The sequence below is a fragment of the Saimiri boliviensis genome, chromosome 6, assembly GCF_048565385.1.
Source record: "Saimiri boliviensis isolate mSaiBol1 chromosome 6, mSaiBol1.pri, whole genome shotgun sequence".
NCBI classification, from domain to species: Eukaryota; Metazoa; Chordata; class Mammalia; order Primates; family Cebidae; genus Saimiri; species Saimiri boliviensis.
In genome coordinates this window covers 123,175,963-123,194,027 of record NC_133454.1, presented here as the reverse complement: position 1 = coordinate 123,194,027, position 18,065 = coordinate 123,175,963, and the positions used below count along the sequence as shown (strand labels likewise).

Below are 18,065 nucleotides of genomic sequence, written 5' to 3'. Positions count from 1 at the left end.
AAATTAGCTGGGTATGGTGGTGCGTGCCTGTAGTCCCAGCTACTCAGGAGTCTGAGGCAGGAGAATTGCCTGAACCCAGGAGGCGGAGGTTGCGGTGAGCCGAGATCGCGCCAATGCACTCCAGCCTGGGTAACAAGAGTGAAACTCCGTCTCAAAAAAAAAAAAAAGAAAAAAAAAAAAGAAAACTCAGGATAATTCCCAGCTTCCTGGGTGTGAGCACCCCTGGGCTTGCACAGTGGCCTCTTTTGGACAGAGGCCTACCAGGTGAGCCAGAAGGTACAATGTTCAAGAAAATTGCTTCTGACCCCATTTCCAGAGCAGAGAGGAGGGGAGGGGGTGAGACACCTGCAGGTGACTGATAGCACAAGTCAACCCTTGTCCCCCCGCCCCGAAGAGGGCTGCCCTGGCGCTGTCCCACCTTCGGGAGAGGTGGCTCCCTGGCTTCCCCCAGGATCATCTTCCAGCCCCCCTGCCCCTCAGGGTTGCTCTAGGTGGCCAGGTATCCTGCTAGCAAACCCCTTCCCCCAATGATGGCCCAGACGGAACTCTTAATAAAAAAAAATAATTTATTGTCAACAAAGGTGATATATACAACAGGAAAACAGATGAAAAAGAGAATGGGAGTGAATGGGGCACCCAGCCAGGCAGCCTCAGGCCTCTGCAGGGGTGGGACAGGAAGAGGTAATGGAGGCTTCCTGGTTTAGGAGCCTGAACAAGTGGGGAGGGGAGGTGTCCCCCGAGGTAGTGGGACTCAGTTCAAACCCCCTTATGACCACTCTTGTGTAAGGCACTGTGCCAAGGGAGAATGGTGGGGAGCCGGGGGAGGGTGTCATGGGGGACAGAGAGAGGTGGGGGTCAGCGAAGGACTGGGGTAGGTGTTCTCCACAGGCCCAGTGCCCTACTGCACGACAGCCTCAGCCACCCTCGCTGACCTCGGGCCTGGCCAGGAGCAGACACTTTCCAGTGCCTTGAAATAACAATGGATGCTGCCCAGCCCCCTCCTGCCCTGGCACCCGTTTCTACTCTCTCCACCAGGTGGCTGAGCTGGGCAGCTCGATTGAGTTATAAGCCACAGGGGGACACTGCCGCCTCCTGCCTCCTCCCTCCTCCCTCCTCCCTCCCTCCCTCCCTCCCCCAGGAAAGCAAGAATCTACACCCCATTCCCTTTCTCTGGCTTCCCCGCCACAGTAGTGCTGGATTCCGACAGAACCGTGGGCCAGTCTGGGGTGTCACCTGCTCCCACACGCTTGGTGCCCTGGGGGTGCTTGGACCAGTCTTGCAGGAGGCTGACCGCCGGGGGCTCCTCCATCCGCACACGGATAACCTGGAGATCCAGTGTCCCGCGGAGCCCCGAAGGAGGAGCTGGGCAGGGATGAGAGCAGAGAGCAGAGTCAGGGCCCCCCAGACACCCCACCATGAGGATGCTCCCTGGAAGCTCTGCAAACTCTATCCCCATTTCCAGGGCTTTATGTCCACAGCCCAGTGCCTAGCATGAGGGGAAGTCTAAGGATGGCAGGAAGCTCCACTCCTGGCTGATTGAGGACTGCTGCTAGCCAGAAAATGAGGCTCACAGCCTCCCCAGGCATGAGCCAGATGAAGCTAGGCAGCCTTCCTCCTGTGTGTATTTTGGCATATGGACGCCTGGTGCTGTGTGCCTCTCCCCCTAACTCTTACCTGCAGCCAATTCCATTTCATCTCAAGCTTACTGCGCATCCTAGCTTAATGGGTTCTGCCTGGGTAGGGCAGAGGTGCAGGGGTGGGAACACTCAGAAGCAGTCTAAGGCATAGCTGTGCCCACCAAAGAGCTCATGAGGGACACACAGGGCAGAGAAAAGAGCCCTGGTGAGTGCCCAGCTCCACACTGCAGTTTCTACCAGGGTCTTTATCTGCTGAGCATCAACACCTACATCACCAGGATCTGGCATCCACCTTAGTAGTATGGAGAAGCCACTCCTAATGAGCAAAGCTGTGCCTTGAGACAGAGAAAAGAGGACTGCTGTGGGTCGTGTGCAGCCACAAAAAACGAGCATGCAACAGGGACATGTGCAAAAGTGATGTTACACTGGGGCCAGGAATAGTGGCTCACACTTGTAATCCCAGCACTTTGGGAGACCAAAGTGAGCACATCACTTGAGGTCAGGAGTTCGAGATCAGCCTGGCTAACCTGGAGAAACCCTGTCTCTACTAAAATACAAAGAAATTAGATGGGCGTGGTGGTGCACCTCTCTAATCCCAGCTACTCAGGTGGCTGAGGCAGAAGAATCACGTGAACCCAGGAGGCTGAGGTTGCAGTGAGCCAAGATCACACCACTGCACTCCAGCCTGGGCGACAGAGTGAGACTCTGTCACACACACATAAAAAAGTGACATTACATTTAAAGGCAAAAACAGAAAATGGTGATTGCAACTACTGCCCTGTCTATATTGGGAAGGACTCATTTGTGTTCCTTTTCTATCCTGTTTTTAGAGACACGATTACTTAAAACGTGGCAGAGAAAACAGGTACAATTTTGCTGTGCAATGTGCTGGAATTTAAAATGACTTAGTGGTCGCCACCGAATTTTTATCACCTACCAAATTTTATTCTGTGTTCCCAGAAGCTGGTTTGTTTCCCTGACAAACTATAGCCTCGCTAAAGGAACCCTGAATCCCATGTGTTCATTAATTCAACAATAGGTTATTGAGTAACTGTGACATGCCCAATGCTCTTCAGATTGCCAGGGGTACAGCGGTGAATGGAGCTGCCTCAGTGGCTTTCTGGGACTTCACGTTCTAGTCATTAAAGCCAATATATCGGATAAACAAATAAAAGATGCAGTACGTTACCTATGGCCAGATACAAAGATGAAAAGTACTCCACGGAAAGGAGAGAGGATAGCAGAGAGCTGACAGGGGACCAGAGACACAGAGGCAGTGAGGGGTCAGCCAAAGACAGGTGGGGAAACAGCATTTTCAGCAGAGGGAAGAGCAAATGTGGACACCCTAGTGGAGGAACAGCAAGGCCAGTACCCGTGTAGGGAGCGGAGTGTCCAGGGAGAGGTCAGGAGCCTGGGAGGAGGCTCACTGGTCACCAAGAGGGCTGTAAGTGGGGGAGTGACTGGATCTGACTTGTGTTCTCACCAAGGACACTATGGGTGCTACAGGAGAGCAGAGCATAGTGGGCAAAGCTCAGAAGCCAAGAGACCTGGCTTAGGTTTGTTTCAGGAACCAGGCGACAGCCAGCCTGGACTAGGGTAGCAGCAGTGGATGTGGTGACAGCAGCATGAGCTCTGAACTTGTTTTGGAAGATTGGCTGCTGGACTGATGCTGGGTTGGACAGAGAAAGAAGAGGGTGACTATATGGGTGTGGCCACAGTAAATGAAGGCTGGGGCTGTCTGTTTACTGGGAAAGGGAAAATCATCAAGGCTAGGGGTGGGGTGCATTGGAGAGACTGGGGGTTCAGTTTCAATGTGCTGAGTTTGACTTTTTTTTTGAGATGGAGTCTCTCTGTCGCCAAGCTGGAGTGCAGTGGCGTGATGTTTGAGATCTTTTAGACAACCATGTAGAGGTGCCACCTGGGCAACTGGAAAAGAGGATGGAACCAGGAAAGAGGGGCCAAAGTAGGTGTTACGGGCACACAAGGCATTGAAAGCTGTGAATCTGGGTGAGACCTCTCAGGGACCAAGGTCTAACAATGGCCCATGGCTGGAATATTTAAGCACTTACTCATTCACCAAACACATAAGCCAGGCCTACTCTGTGCCAGGCACTGTTTTGGCTCCTGGGGACATCACAGTGTAGGACTCACACATCCTAATCCGCAGGCCCTTACATTCTAGAAAGGGAAAGGAAGACAACGATATGATGTGTTTCAAACTCTGGGAGCTGAGGATGAGCAGCAAGAGAAACTGAGAAGGAGCAGCTAGTGAGGGAAGAGGAAACCAGGCGAGTAGCTGCCTGAAGAGCCAAGGGAATAAAGTTGTCTCCAGGAAGGAGTGAGTGATGGGCCCACTGTAACTGCCAGATTGAAAAGGGAAAGACCAGCCCGGAGCAGTGGCTCACGCCTATAATCCCAGCACCTTGGGAGGCCAAGGCAGGTGGATCACCTGAGATCAGGAATTCAGACCAGCCTGGCCAACATGGTGAAACCCCATCTCTACTAAAAATACAAAATTAGCTGGGTGTGGTGGCACATGCCTGTAATCTCAGCTACTCGGGAGGCGGAGGCAGGAAAATCATTTGAACCAGGGAGGCAGAGGTTGCAGTGAGCCAAGATTACACCACTGCATTCCAGCCTGGACGACAAAGTGAGACTCAAAAACCAAACAAAACACCCGTATGAAGCTCACACTCACGCACACACATGCTCACTCTCTCACTCCGCTTTCTCCTTGGTCCAGCCTGGAAACACAGGATCTGGCCGAGGTATCCTAAGCCAGATCCTTAGGTTCTACTCAAATTAAACACCAGTGAGACAGAGAGGCTCCTCTTTCCGTTACTTATCAGCAGGTCACTGTGGCCCATCCCCTCTCCTAGCCTGGACATATTCCCAATTCTCCTCCGGCAAGGTCCTTGGAGGGTTCTAGGGTCTTCCCAGACCACCTCACATTGATATCCATCAGCTCAGCTAACCTGACCACAGTGGCCTTTTCAAACTGTGAAATCCGTAATTTTCACACCTCTAAATTTTAAAAAAAGTAGCAGGATCTTTATTTAAATGAAGTCTTCAGAGAACTTCAATATGTACATAATACAGAAAGTAGAGACATTCTGGTGGAAGCGTCGCAGGTTTCTGAGAAATCTGCCCAAGCTTTTGGTGGTTCGCAAGATCATCTGAAACCACAGGTCCAGGGCCTCTGCTCTGCAAAGAACTGTCATGAGGGCCCCCTGGTTTTTAAAGATTTACTGCCTCCAGCCTATAAACTGGAGCCTATAAACTCAGTGGACACACTGAGCTTTGGGGGACAAAGGCTGTCTCACTCATGCCATTTCCCAGGGTGCTTCCCCTAGGCACAGGCTCCAGAACACTTGTGTACCACTCAGGTCTTCTGTGGTTTCCCAGGCCTCTCCAACCTCCACAAATGCTGCCACCGCTTGACAACAACCTACAATCGCCTCCGTCCCTCTCAGATCATTCAAGCGGCCGGCTGAAGCCCCCTTCCACTCAGACTTTGCCCATTCACCCCAAAGAAATCTAAAAGCTCAGGGATTCTCTTCTCATCTACTCACCACTCCAGATAGGTGGAGTCTGTGCACAGGGTACCCCAGGACTCGAAATGAAGGCTCACTTTCGAGAATGAAACCAGAAGACCCATTAGACAGTGGAAGAATTCAGCCATTTAGAGCAGGGATCCACTGGAGAGAACCAGGAGCCTCGAGACATGCTCAAGTTCAAGTGGAACACATGGTCTCAGGGAGCCAGGACTGGAATGTGACTCAAGCTGAAACTTGAGACAGTTAAAACTGTGATCTATATGAAGGGGTAAGGCCTGCCTTGAGATCAGAAAAAGGCGGACCCAAATAATAGATAAAAGCAACTACAGACACACACACAACAGGTCTGCGGCCTGCCTTGAGATCAGAAAAAGGGGGACCCAAATAATAGATAAAAGTAAAAGCAACCCCCCACCCAACACACAAATGGTCTAGCTCTGTCAGGTCTGAGGCCTGCCTTGAGATCAGAAAATGGGAGACCCAAATAACAGATAAAAGCAACTACAGACACACACATACACATAAGCGCGTAACTGTCTAGCTCTGTTGCCCAGGCTGGAGTACAGTGGTACAATCTGATTGGAGTACAATCAGAATTTATTCAAACTCCTGGGCTCAAGTGATCCTCTTGCCTTAGTCTCTAGCCTTAGTAAGGACTTTAAATTAAACTTTCTATCTATAGAGATGGAGTCTCCTTAATGTTGCCCAGATTGGTCTGGAACTCCTAGCCTCAGGCAATCTTCCCACCATGCGACCCAAAGTGCTGGGATAATAAGTGTGCGCTACTGTGCCTAGCCAAGGCTTTTTTTTTTTTTTTTTTTTTTTGAGACAGAGTTTCGCTCTTGTTACCCAGGCTGGAGTGCAATGGCGCGATCTCGGCTCACCGCAACCTCCGCCTCCTGGGTTCAGGCAATTCTCCTGCCTCAGCCTCCTGAGTAGCTGGGATTACAGGCACGCACCAACATGCTCAGCTAATTTTTTGTATTTTTTTTTTTTTGTTTTTTTTGTTTTTTTTTTTTTGAGACGGAGTTTTGCTCTTGTTACCCAGGCTGGAGTGCAATGGCTCGATCTCGGCTCACCGCAACCTCCGCCTCCTGGGTTCAGGCAATTCTCCTGCCTCAGCCTCCTGAGTGGCTGGGATTACAGGCACGTGCCACCATGCCCAGCTAATTTTTTGTATTTTTAGTTGAGACGGGGTTTCACTATGTTGACCGGGATGGTCTCGATCTCTTGACCTCGTGATCCACCCGCCTCAGCCTCCCAAAGTGCTGGGATTACAGGCTTGAGCCACCGCGCCCGGCTAATTTTTTGTATTTTTAGTAGAGACGGGGTTTCACCATGTTGACCAGGATGGTCTCGATCTCTTGACCTCGTGATCCACCCGCCTTGGCCTCCCAAAGTGCTGGGATTATAGGCTTGAGCCACTGTGCCCGGCAAGGCTTTTTTCTTTATGCAAAAAAGCACACCTGTCATCCTAGAACTTTGGGAGGCCTAGGTGGGAGGACTGCTTGAACTCAGGAGTTCAAGACCAGTTTGTGCAACATAAGGAAAACCTGTCTCTACAAAAAATTTAAAAATTAGCCTGGCATGGAGAGGCACATCTGTGGTCCTAGCTACTCAGGAAGCTCTGGCAGAAGGACTGCTTGAGCTGGGAGTTTGAGGCTGCAGTGAGCTATGATGGTACCACTGCACTCCAGCCTGGGCAGAGATCCTGTTTCAAAAAAACAAAAAGAGCACACCTGCTTTTTGAGAGCCCTACTCTCAGAACCTCCAGCCACTCCGTTGGCCATCACTCTATGGCTCTAATTCCAAACACACATTTCAGACAAGCTGGTACAAGGAACCATGCACTCCTGACCCACTCACTTCTTCAAGAAGCATTTCCTGAGCGCCTGTAAACTATGCCTGGCACGGAGCGATGAACGGAGGACCTAGGCTCGGTCTCTGCCTGCTAGACTCCATTCCAGTCTCATCCTCATTCTGCTTGTTGGGTCACATGAGTGTGGTTGGCAGAATGATGCCCCTCACCCCCCACCAGATGTTCATGTCCTAACCCCTGGAACCTGGTACATGACAAAGGGCAATGAAGGCTACAGATGAAATTAAGGTTGCTCATCAGCAGACTAAAAGAGAGATGATCCTGGACTGAGTGCGCCCAATATAATCATGAGGGTCCTTGAATGGGGAAGAGGCAGATGAGCCGGAACCAGGGCGGTATCTGAGAAAGACTGGCCACTGCTGGCTTTGAAGATGGAAGGCCACAAGCCAAGACATGCAGGCAGCCTCTAGGAGATGGGCAAGGCAAGAAAGTAGATTTTCCCCTAGAGCTACCAGGAAGAAACAGCCCTGCCAACACCTTGATTTTAGCTCCATGAGACCCTTTTTGGACCTCTGACTTCCAGAACTATAAAATAATATGTGTTATGTTTAGTTTTTAGAGAGGGTCTCGCTCAGTCGTCCAGGCTGGAATGCAGTGGTATGATCGTAGCTCACTGCAGCCTTGAACTCCTGGGTCAAACAATCTTCCTGTCTCAGCTTCCCAAGTGGCTGGGACTAAAGGCACAAGCCATGTGTGTTGTTTTAAGCCATTATGTTTGTGTGATTTGTTGCAGCAGCAAACAGGAAACTGACATAAGGATCATGAAGAAGAAACCATTTCTTTGAGAAATGGTTTTTCCGGCTGGGCGTGTTGGCTCATGCCTGCAATCCAAGCACTTTGGAGGCCAAGGTGGGTGGATCACCTGAGGTCGGGAGTTCAAGACCAGCCTGACAAACATGGTGAAACCCCGTTTTAAAAAAAAGAAAAAAAAAAGGCCAGGCGCGGTGGCTCAAGCCTGTAATCCCAGCACTTTGGGAGGCCGAGGCGGGTGGATCACGAGGTCAAGAGATCGAGACCATCCTGGTCAACATGGTGAAACCCCGTCTCTACTAAAAATACAAAAAATTAGCTGGGCATGGTGGCACATGCCTGTAATCCCAGCTACTCAGGAGGCTGAGGCAGGAGAAAAACTCCGTTTCAAAAAAAAAAAAAAAAAAAAAAAAAAGAAATGGTTTTCCCATTTGGAAAAAGGAATGGACATCTGCCCTTCTATACAAGCTATTTTTGTAAGGACCAAATAAACTACATACTGTAAACTTCTTTTTTTTTTTTTTGAGACGGAGTTTCGCTCTTGTTGCCCAGGCTGGAGTGCAATGGCGCGATCTCGGCTCACCGCAACCTCCGCCTCCTGGGCTCAGGCAATTCTCCTGCCTCAGCCTCCTGAGTAGCTGGGATTACAGGCACGCGCCACCACGCCCAGCTAGTTTTTTGTATTTTTAGTAGAGACGGGGTTTCACCATGTTGACCAGGATGGTCTCGATCTCTCGACCTCGTGATCCACCCGCCTCGGCCTCCCAAAGTGCTGGGATTACAGGCTTGAGCCACCGCACCTGGCTACTGTAAACTTCTTTTGGAGACAGAGTCTCACTCTGTCACCCAGGCTGAAGTGCAGTGGCGCGATCCTGGTTTACTGCAACCTCTACCTCCCAGGTTCAAACAATTCTCCTGCCTCAGCCTCCTGAGTAGCTGGGATTACAGGCGCCTGCCACCGTGCCCGGCTAGTTTTTATATTTTCAGTAGAGATGGGGTTCACCATGTTGGCCAGGCTGGTCTCAAACTCCTGACCTTAGGTGATATACCTTCCTTGTCCTCCTGAAGTGCTGGGATTACAGGTATGAGCCATCTTGCCTGGCCTTGTATGTTAAGCTTCTTTTTTTTCTTTTAATTTTGAGACGGAGTCTTGCTCTATTGCCCAGCCTGGAGTCACGATCTCGGCTTACTGCAACCTCCAACGCCCAGTGGGTTCAAGTGATTCTTCTGCCTCAACCTCCTGAGGGCTGGGACTACAGGCACGTGCCACCATGCTGGACTATTTTTTATATTTTCAGTAGAGATGGGGTTTCACCATGTTGGCCAGGCTGGTCTCAAAATCCTGACCTCGTGATCTGCTTGCCTCAGCCTCCGAAAGTGCTGGGATTACAGCCATGAACCACCACGCCCGGCCCATATTTAAGGTTCTTAAACTTAGTAGGGCACTGAACACCACAAGCACTTACCGCTATTACCAGGCAATTTACTGAGCTGGTGTCCCCTGGAGGTGTCTGTCTACTGTTCATCCCAACTATTCTCTGGACATTTAAATGAACTGCCGTGCAGCCCCATCTGGGCCCCTGCTCCACCAGGGCACCTCTCATACTCTAGCTAGAACAACTGTATGTGAAAATCAGCTTCTGGGAAACATTGGCCTACCCTGACCCAATGACCAACTCCAGAAAACTCCTAAAGAACACTAAGGAAAGCTCAGCTGGCTGGGTGCGGTGGCTCATACCTGTAATCCTAGCACTTTGGGAGGCTGAGGAGGGTGGATTGCCTGAGCTCAGGAATTCAAGACCAGCCTGGGCAACATGGCAAAACCCTCTCTACTAAAAATCCAAAAAATTACTCAGGCATGGTGGCATGCACTAGTCCCAGCTACTGAGGCCAAGGCAGGAGAATTGCTTGAACCTGGAATTGGAGGTTGCAGTGAAATCAGATTACACCACTGCATTCCAGCCGGGGCAACAGAGCAAGACTGCCTCAAAAAAATAATAAAAATAGACCAGGCACAGTGGTTCACGCCTGTAATCCCAGCAATTTGGGAGGCCGAGGTGGGTGGATTTGGCCAACATGGCCAAACCCCATCTCTACTAAAAATATAAAAATCAGCCAGGCGTGGTGGCACCTGCCTGTAAACCCAGCTACTCGGGAGGCTGAGGCAGAAGAATCCCTTCAACCTGGGAGGCAGAGGCTGCAGTGGGCTGAGATTGTGCCACTATACACCAGCCTGGGTGACAGAGCAAGATGCTATCTCAAAAAACAAACAAAAATAATTTTTTTTTTAAAAACAAAAACTCAATTCTCAACTCAGCCTCTCTCATCATTCAGATTCCCCTGCCTCTGGCCCTGTGTCCCAGGAAACCTGAGCACCACCCACCCTATGCTGGGCTCTGCCACAGAGCAGCCCTGCCGAGGCCCGGCCCAGGGGCGCTGCCTGCAAGGTCCCCACCATGCATCTTGCTGCAGAGGGCGTACCTGGAGAGGGGCTCTCTGCCCGGGGAAGGCCTCCCTCTGCCGCTTCCCCATCTTTGGGTGGGTCCTTGCTGTCTGAGCCCCTGAGCTGGGTGTGGGAGAAGAGCTGCAGGACAAAGCCAGCGGGGAAGCTGCCGTCAGTGAAGTGTCGGACCTCTGCTGGTGCCGCAAAAGTCTCCGTGGGCGAGTCTGGTGATGGGGGCTCTGGAAGGGAGGACGGGAAGGAACTGTGAGTGAAGATGCTTCAGGGGAGCTGCAGGCGTCCAGTGCCCAGGCCCTGCTCCATCCTCACTGATGTGCATCTCCACGGAGCCCTGCATCAGAGCCCATACCTCCCCTGGGCCTCCCCTTCACCTGGGTCAGGGTCCAGGTTTTTGGTCATAGGTCTGCCTCTTTTCTTCCTGACTGGCTCTTCCCCTGGGGGCTCCTTCCATCTCTGACCACGTGGCTTCTTATTTCCTGGCTCTGTGGCAGGGACAGCTGCAAAAAGAAAAGACCTCATACCTTCTTTAAGAGGCCATCCCCCAACCCTGCGGCCCCAGGGCTCCCAAAGATTCCTGCCCAGAACACAGGATCTGTACTTCACCCTGTCCCCAAACCCCCACTTCCACTCCACCAGGGCTCACTGGCTTCCCCGTTAACTAACCAGGAAGCTCGAGGGGGCGAAGTCCCCTGGGACGACTCCTTTTAGGGAGAGATGGGTTATCCTCAGAGTCGAGGAGCACGACGATTTCAGCTGGCACTCTGGCAGGGTCTGGATTGGAGTCTGGGTCTGGATGGGCATCCTGGCCTGAGTCTGCAGGGGGCAAGGGCACAGTGAGCTTCCAGTGTCCCAACAAGTCCAACTTCTCCCTTCACCCACCCCAGGCCCAACTACCTGAGTGGGGTGGGGATGGCTGCTCAGCTCTGACGTCTTGCAGGAGGGCCACCCCTTCACTCCAGGCCTCCAGGATGTTGCTCTTCTCGGAAGGGCTCAGGTCCAGGGTATGAGGATGCTGCTCCAAGATGTGCGAGCGCGCCGTGTCGGCCGAGGGTGCCCGGATCTCAGCGCCACACACCATGCACAGCGCCCGCCCGCTGCCTCCAGGGCTGCTGCCCACCAGGAATTCCTGCTCCCAAGACACCTGTTGCTTGGGCTCCTCACAGCTATCACTGCCTGCCTCCAGCGGGCTGGGTCTAGGCGGCAGGGTCTTCTCCTGTTGGGTCACTGCGAGGGGAGATGCGGACGGTGTTATCACTAAAGGTGCCCGCCACTGACAATACTTAGCACGGCTCCAGACTCAGAGGTTTGAGTGGGACGGGGGAGGAGAGCATTTCTGTCCAAACTGTTCTTCTTCCTTCCCGTGGAGTCCACGAGGCACACATTACACTAAACACAGCCAATGTGCCCAGGATCCCACTCCCCTCGCCTAGTCTTGGGCCTTAGGACTACACATACTTTTCCAACAGGCACATTCTCGCTGGTCTCCAGCCTTTGCACATCTGTCCAAACTACCCTGACCGAGCTGGGCGACACCATCCCTGAGAAGCCTTCCAGGACCCCACTCCTAGCAATAGATCTCATCCAAATCTGACTTCTACACTTCGTGAGAAAACTAAATTTTTTTTTTTTTTTTTTTTATGAGAGGGAGTTTCGCTCTTGTTACCCAGGCTGGAGTGCAGTGGCGCGATCTCGGCTCACCGCAACCTCCGCCTCCTGGGTTCAGGCAATTCTCCTGCCTCAGCCTCCTGAGTAGCTGGGATTACAGGCACGCACCACCATGCCCAGCTAATTTTTTGTATTTTTGGTAGAGACGGGGTTTCACCATGTTGACCAGGATGGCCTGGATCTCTTGACCTCGTGATCCGCCCGCCTCGGCCTCCCAAAGTGCTGGGATTACAGGCTTGAGCCACCGCGCCCGGTGTAAATTTTTTTAATTTAAAAATTTTATTTATTTATTTTGAGACAGAGTCTCACTTTCTCACCCAGGCTGGAGTGCAATGGTGCAGTCTCAGCTCATTGCAGCCTTGACCTCCTGGGTTCAAACGATCCTCCTTCCTCAGCCCCGGCGAAGCAGCTGGAACTGAGGGTGAGCACCACTATGCCTGGCTAATAATTTTTTTTTGCTTGTTTTTTTAAGAAATGGTCTGGACTCACTTTGTTGCCCAGGCTGGAGAACAGTGGTGCTATCACAGCTCACTGCTGCCTCTAACTCCTGAGCTGAAGGGACCCTCCAGCCTCAGCCACCTGAGTAGCTGGGACTACAGATGCAAACTATCATGCCTATCTAATTAAAAAAAATTTTTTTGGCTGTGTGCAGTGGCTAACACCTTTAATTCCAGCACTTTGGGAGGCCGAGGAGGGTGGATCATGAGGTCAGGAAATCAAGACTAGCCTGGCTAACATGGTGAAATTCCGTCTCTACTAAAAAAAATTAGCCAGGCGTGGTGGCAAGCGCCTGTAGTCCCAGCTACTCTGGAAGCTGAGGCAGGAGAAGCGCTTGAACCCGGGAGGCGGAGGCTGCAGTGAGCCGAGATGGGATCTTGTTATGTTGCCCATAGCAACAGGCTGGTCTTGAAGTGGGCTCAAGCAATCCTCCTGCCTCAGCCTCCCAAGGTGCTGGGATTACAGGCACGAGCCACCACCATGCCTGGCCCAGAACAGTATATTTTATCATCTTACTAAGGGCCGCCCCATCCCCTCAGAACTCTCCCCTCTCAGTGCTCACACAACATTTATGGCTACAGTCTCACTCCTGTTGTCTGATGCCTGCTGTTTGTGCAGACAGACCATAAGCTCTCACAGGGCACGAGCCCTTTCCAGTTCAGCAAAGGCAGCCTTAGAACTGCATTAGCCTGGAGGCTCAGTGCTTTTACGAAGTGCCCATGATCCCTCACAGCTGCATCTCTCTCCTACCTTCCAGAGAGGATGGGACAAAACTAAAATGCCTGGGGGCTGCATAGAAGAGGTGGCATTAGAAATGAATTGGAGCCTCGGCTTGCATGGATACAAGAGGTGGTGGCTGAAATAGAGACGAGATCTGTCTTATACCCATCTCTCACCTGACCATGGGCAGAAAACCTGACCTGTCAGTTGCCATCAGCTTTCTTCCCTACTAGTTCTCCCAAACAGCTCTCATCCAAGTCAGCAGTGCTAAACCCGGCAGTCAGTTTTTAAACTTCATCCTCTGCCAATCACCTCTTCCATCTTGATTTGCATCACTTGCATCCAGGGCATGATCTTTTGTTGGTTCTTCTTTTACTTCCCTGGCACTCCTCCTAAGTCATGTGTGCTGGTTCTTCCTCGTCTCTTCTCAATATTCCCTCCCTCCTCCGGGATGTTGCTGAAGAACTATCTCCCCATCTAGACCACACCATTCCCCTTACGCAGCATTTCCAACCCAGCACACGTCACCACCTGTCACCTGTTTAGGGGATGTTCACTGCCTGTCTCCTCACCACACCACAGAATCCAGGACTACACAGATTTCTGATGTTTCGCACCTGGATCTCCAGCACCAAGAACAGTACCTGGCATGTAGTGGCATTTAGTAATGTGTAAGGACGGACTGACTTGATCTCCAAACTGCCATCCCTGGAGTTTCCCAGGACTTAGTCCTTGGCCTTTTTTTTGAGACAGAGTCTTGTCTCTGTCACCCAGGCTGGAGTGCAGTGGCTCAATCTCGGCTCACTGCAACCTTCACCTCCCAGATTCAAGTGATTCTTCTGCCTCAGTCTCCTGAGTAGCTGGGATTACAGGCATGCACCACCATGTCTGGCTAATTTTTGTGTTTTTGGTAGAGATGGAGTTTCACCATTTTGGCCAGGGTGGTCTCAAACTCCTGACCTCAGCTGATCCACTCACCTAGGCCTCCCAAAGTGCTGGGATTACAGGCGTGAGCCATTGCACCCGGCCTTCAGTCCTTGGGCACTTGTGTCTACTTCCTTCTGATGCCACTGCCTGCCTGCTGGCAATTTCCATTGACATCACCAGCCAGATACTCCCAGGAAATCTAGGCTCCTGTATCTGACTGTTTAGTGACCTTTTCACTTGAATATGTCATAAATAGGCATCTCAAACTTATCATATTCAAACGTTCACTTCCAATCTTCCATGAGTACTGCAACCTTCCCCATCTCAGAAAACAGGAAGGCTGTTTCTCCAGTTGCTCAGGCCAAAAACCTTGAATTCAATCTCTCTTCCTCTCTCCACTGAAATCTTTCCAGAAGCGTGTGCTGCCGGACCTTTGCACTTGCTACTTGGCCTGAAATGCTCTTCCCTCCAGGTATCTGCAAAGTTGGCCATCCTCACTTCCTTCGGGTCTCTGCTCAAAATTCACCTTATTAGAGAAGCCTTTCTGAATCACTCGATATATCAAATTAAATACCATTCCCCCTTTTTCTCCTTGTCCTGCTCTAGTGATCTCTGAACCACTTGTTGCCACCTAACATCCTATACAGGAACCTATGTATCTGTCTTTAGCCATTGGCATATATATGTTCTTCAAGAGCAAGGTTTCGGCTGCTCTGTTGACTGCCACTGCTGCTTCCCAGCCTAAAACAGTAGCCTGAACAGCCTGAAGTAGATACTCAGGGAATACTCGTTGAATGAATTCACTTGTCTATTCCCACCCTAACAGTGGGCATAAGGCAATCTTTGCAGAGTGGAGAGGATTAACTGAGACAGCCTCTAACAATGCCCAGTGAACACTCAACAAATATTAGCAGAAGTAGAAAAATAACTAAATGCTCCGAGAAGGGAGGTGACCTTTATTTCCCTCATTAATTTTATAACCCTTCCAGTTCCAAAAAGGGTGAGAGGCAGTGCAGACAGAGAGCATTCGGATGCGCTGAAGTTTAAAGAATGGCCTTGGGGCTTTCAACCTCTTTTGGGTACTATCCCCCCTAAGAAAAGTGGGACTGGAGAATGGAAAGATAATTGCATTTTCTTGCATATTAAGTTTTCCCCACAAAGATGGCTCTTGGTTTTCTGACGGTCTGCAAGCTCCTGAGGACTAAAGAAATCGGTGAAGGGGGAGGGGAAAGCGAACGTTCTCAGATTGTTCCTCCCATCCCCTCCCCAAGCGAATCTCACTCTGGCACTGCACTGCTTTCCCAAACTAGGTGTTGTATGCAGTCCCATGCAGCCCTTCTCTCCAGAACCTGACACCTGTGGCTCGTGCAAGTGGAAGGCCCGGGAATGGGATGAAGCGGGGTGCTGGGCACGAAAGCGCTGTGCTTGGAGAGTCCTTAAATTCTATTGGAGGTCGGCAGCGGCGCGCGCCTCCAGCCTCGGGCCTAGAGGCCTCGCCGCCCCTCAGCCTAGAACACAGCCGGGCCGTGGTGCCGGCCTCCGCCTCCCGGGCGGTGAGACGGCGGCCACCCAGCGCCTCTGGGGATCCGGCCTCCGGGGCTGGGGCCGGGAGAGGGGGCGCTCGGGCACCGGAAGATCCGGAGCGTGCGGGGCGTGGATCGATGGCTCCAGACCCTGGACGGGGGGAGGGGGAGGGAGGGGGAAATCGAGGAGGCCCGAGCTTCCGAACCAAGGTGGGGGAGGTGCAGAGCGCGCCCTGGACCCGCAACCGAGAGGGGAGGCTGTGCCCCAGGCTGGAGGGGGCGAGAAGGTGCCCGGGTCTCAGACCCCGACTCGGGAAGGCCGGGCCCGCACAGTGACGCGGAAGTGGGGTCCCCTCCATCCTCACCTCTGAGCATCGGCTCAGGCCGCGGAATTACGGCCACCACCATGGCCTCCTCCTCGTCCTCCCCTTCCTCGCATTTGAGCGTCACCTCAAAGCAGTCGAGTGCGGCGCCCTCGGCCTTTACGGCCATGGTGCGGCCGTGGGCGAAAGCGGTGGCCTGAGGACTGGCGCGCAGGCTTCGGCGCGCAGCCGGCGGCCGCCTCAGGCCTCCCGCCCGGAACAGCGCCTGGCCTGCCGCCCGCCCCGCGCAGCCCCCTCCCCGCCACTCGCCGGCCGGGCTTGCGACCGGCGCGTCCGGGCCTCCCCGAGACCTCGGCGCGTCGGGAGCCCGGGCGGGGAGGGCTCAATCCGGGGCCCCAGCCCCCTGCCGCTCCCTTTTATGGAGGCTCATTGTCAGCTCCCGCCCGGCCAGCGCGCCGCGGCCCCGCCCCCGGCCCCGCGCGGCCAATCGCGCGCGGCCCCGCCCCGGGCACGCGGCCCCGTTAGAATCCCTGGACCCGGGAGGCGGCGGGAATGGCCGAGCGGACCAGGGGCCGCCCGGTGCGCGGAGTCGGAGGGGCGCCGAGGTTCCCACAGCGCGGGCGCCTGAGTCGGCCGGCCGAGCCAGGGAGTCTCTCTCCGTTGAGAAGCCGATTGGGCGTTTCTGCTGGCGTGGAGAGCGCTAGCAGGTGACCCCGGCTTTTGAAGGGGCTTCGCTTTTGCCTTTCCATGGACAAGCCTTTCTCCGACAGCAGAGCCGGTGGGGGAGTGGAAAGAGCCTGGGCTTGGAAGCGTGGAGACCGAATTCCTTCTCAGTGCCAGCTCTGTGGCCGTGGGCACCTTATCTGTCTTGTTAGACCAGCTCATCCTTTCTTTCAAAAACCATTTTGGACCCTCTGGGAAGGCAAAGAAGAGGAGCGGAGTGGACTGTGGGCGGACGCAGACCACCCTGGATGGGTATGAGTTCCATTTTTTAAACGTGAGTCCAGAGATTTTGTGACCCTCTCCAAGGACACACAGCAATCCGTTGAGAGCCTCCAGACCACAGTTCAGTTGCTATGAAATTGCTGAGCTGTCACCATACTCTGGGTGAGCTTTTACTTCTGTGACATAGAATCTGCATCTCTCTCTTCTATAGCAGCCCTCATGAGATTTCGGCTCAGAAAATGCAAAATGTCTGACACTGAAAATCCATCTTCAAATGTGGTTATGTCAGACCAGATATAATAGTATTAAGAAACGTGTAGCCGGGCGCGGTGGCTCAAGCCTGTAATCCCAGCACTTTGGGAGGCTGAGGCGGGCGGATCACGAGGTCAAGAGATCGAGACCATCCTGGTCAACATGGTGAAACCCCGTCTCTACTAAAAATACAAAACATTAGCTGAGCACGGTGGCGCGTGCCTGTAATCCCAGCTACTCAGGAGGCTGAGGCAGGAGAATTGCCTGAACCCAGGAGGCGGAGGTTGCGGTGAGCCGAGATCGCGCCATTGCACTCCAGCCTGGGTAACAAGAGCGAAACTCCGTCTCAAAAAGAAAAAAAAAAAAAAGAAAAGAAACGTGTAGTAGGATGAGGGTGGAAGAAGAGGTGTGAACTATGCTATACGGATTGCAGTGTGTATATATTTATGTATATATATATACGCATATGTGTGTATATATATATGCACATATATATGCATACACACACACACACACACACACACACACACACACACATATATATGTATGTATTTTGAGACAGAGCCTTGCTCTGTTGCCAGGCTGGAGTGCAGTGGCTCCATCTTGGCTCACTGCAACTTCTGCCTCCTGGGTTCAAGTGATTCTCCTGCCTCAGCCTCCCAAGTAGCTGGGACTACAGGTGCCTACCACCACACCCAGATAACTTTTGTATTTTTAGTAAAGACAGGGTTTCACCGTTAGGCAGGATGGTCTCGATCTCATGACCTCGTGATCTACCCACCTTGGCCTCCCAAAGTGCTGGGATTACAAGCATGAGCCACCCCACCGGGCCGGATTGCAGTGTATTTTTAAGGGAATTATTTTGTTACATACAAGTGTATTCGGTATTTTAAAGGTTTTAAAATTAAGGTATTACCAAACCTGTTTA

The 18,065-nt window shown here is 52.4% G+C and overlaps 1 protein-coding gene across 1 annotated transcript; it reads right to left on the bottom strand.

The window, feature by feature from the left end:
- Positions 1-546: 546 nt before the first annotated feature.
- SPINDOC (spindlin interactor and repressor of chromatin binding) lies at positions 547-16,381 on the bottom strand. Its single transcript, XM_003937631.4, has 6 exons — positions 15,983-16,381; positions 11,179-11,508; positions 10,948-11,097; positions 10,656-10,781; positions 10,305-10,505; positions 547-1,362 (listed from the first exon to the last, which is right to left on the bottom strand). The coding sequence occupies exons 1-6, from the start codon at positions 16,107-16,109 to the stop codon at positions 1,151-1,153; spliced, it is 1,146 nt and encodes a 381-aa protein (XP_003937680.1). The 5' UTR covers positions 16,110-16,381; the 3' UTR covers positions 547-1,150.
- Positions 16,382-18,065: the final 1,684 nt, after the last annotated feature.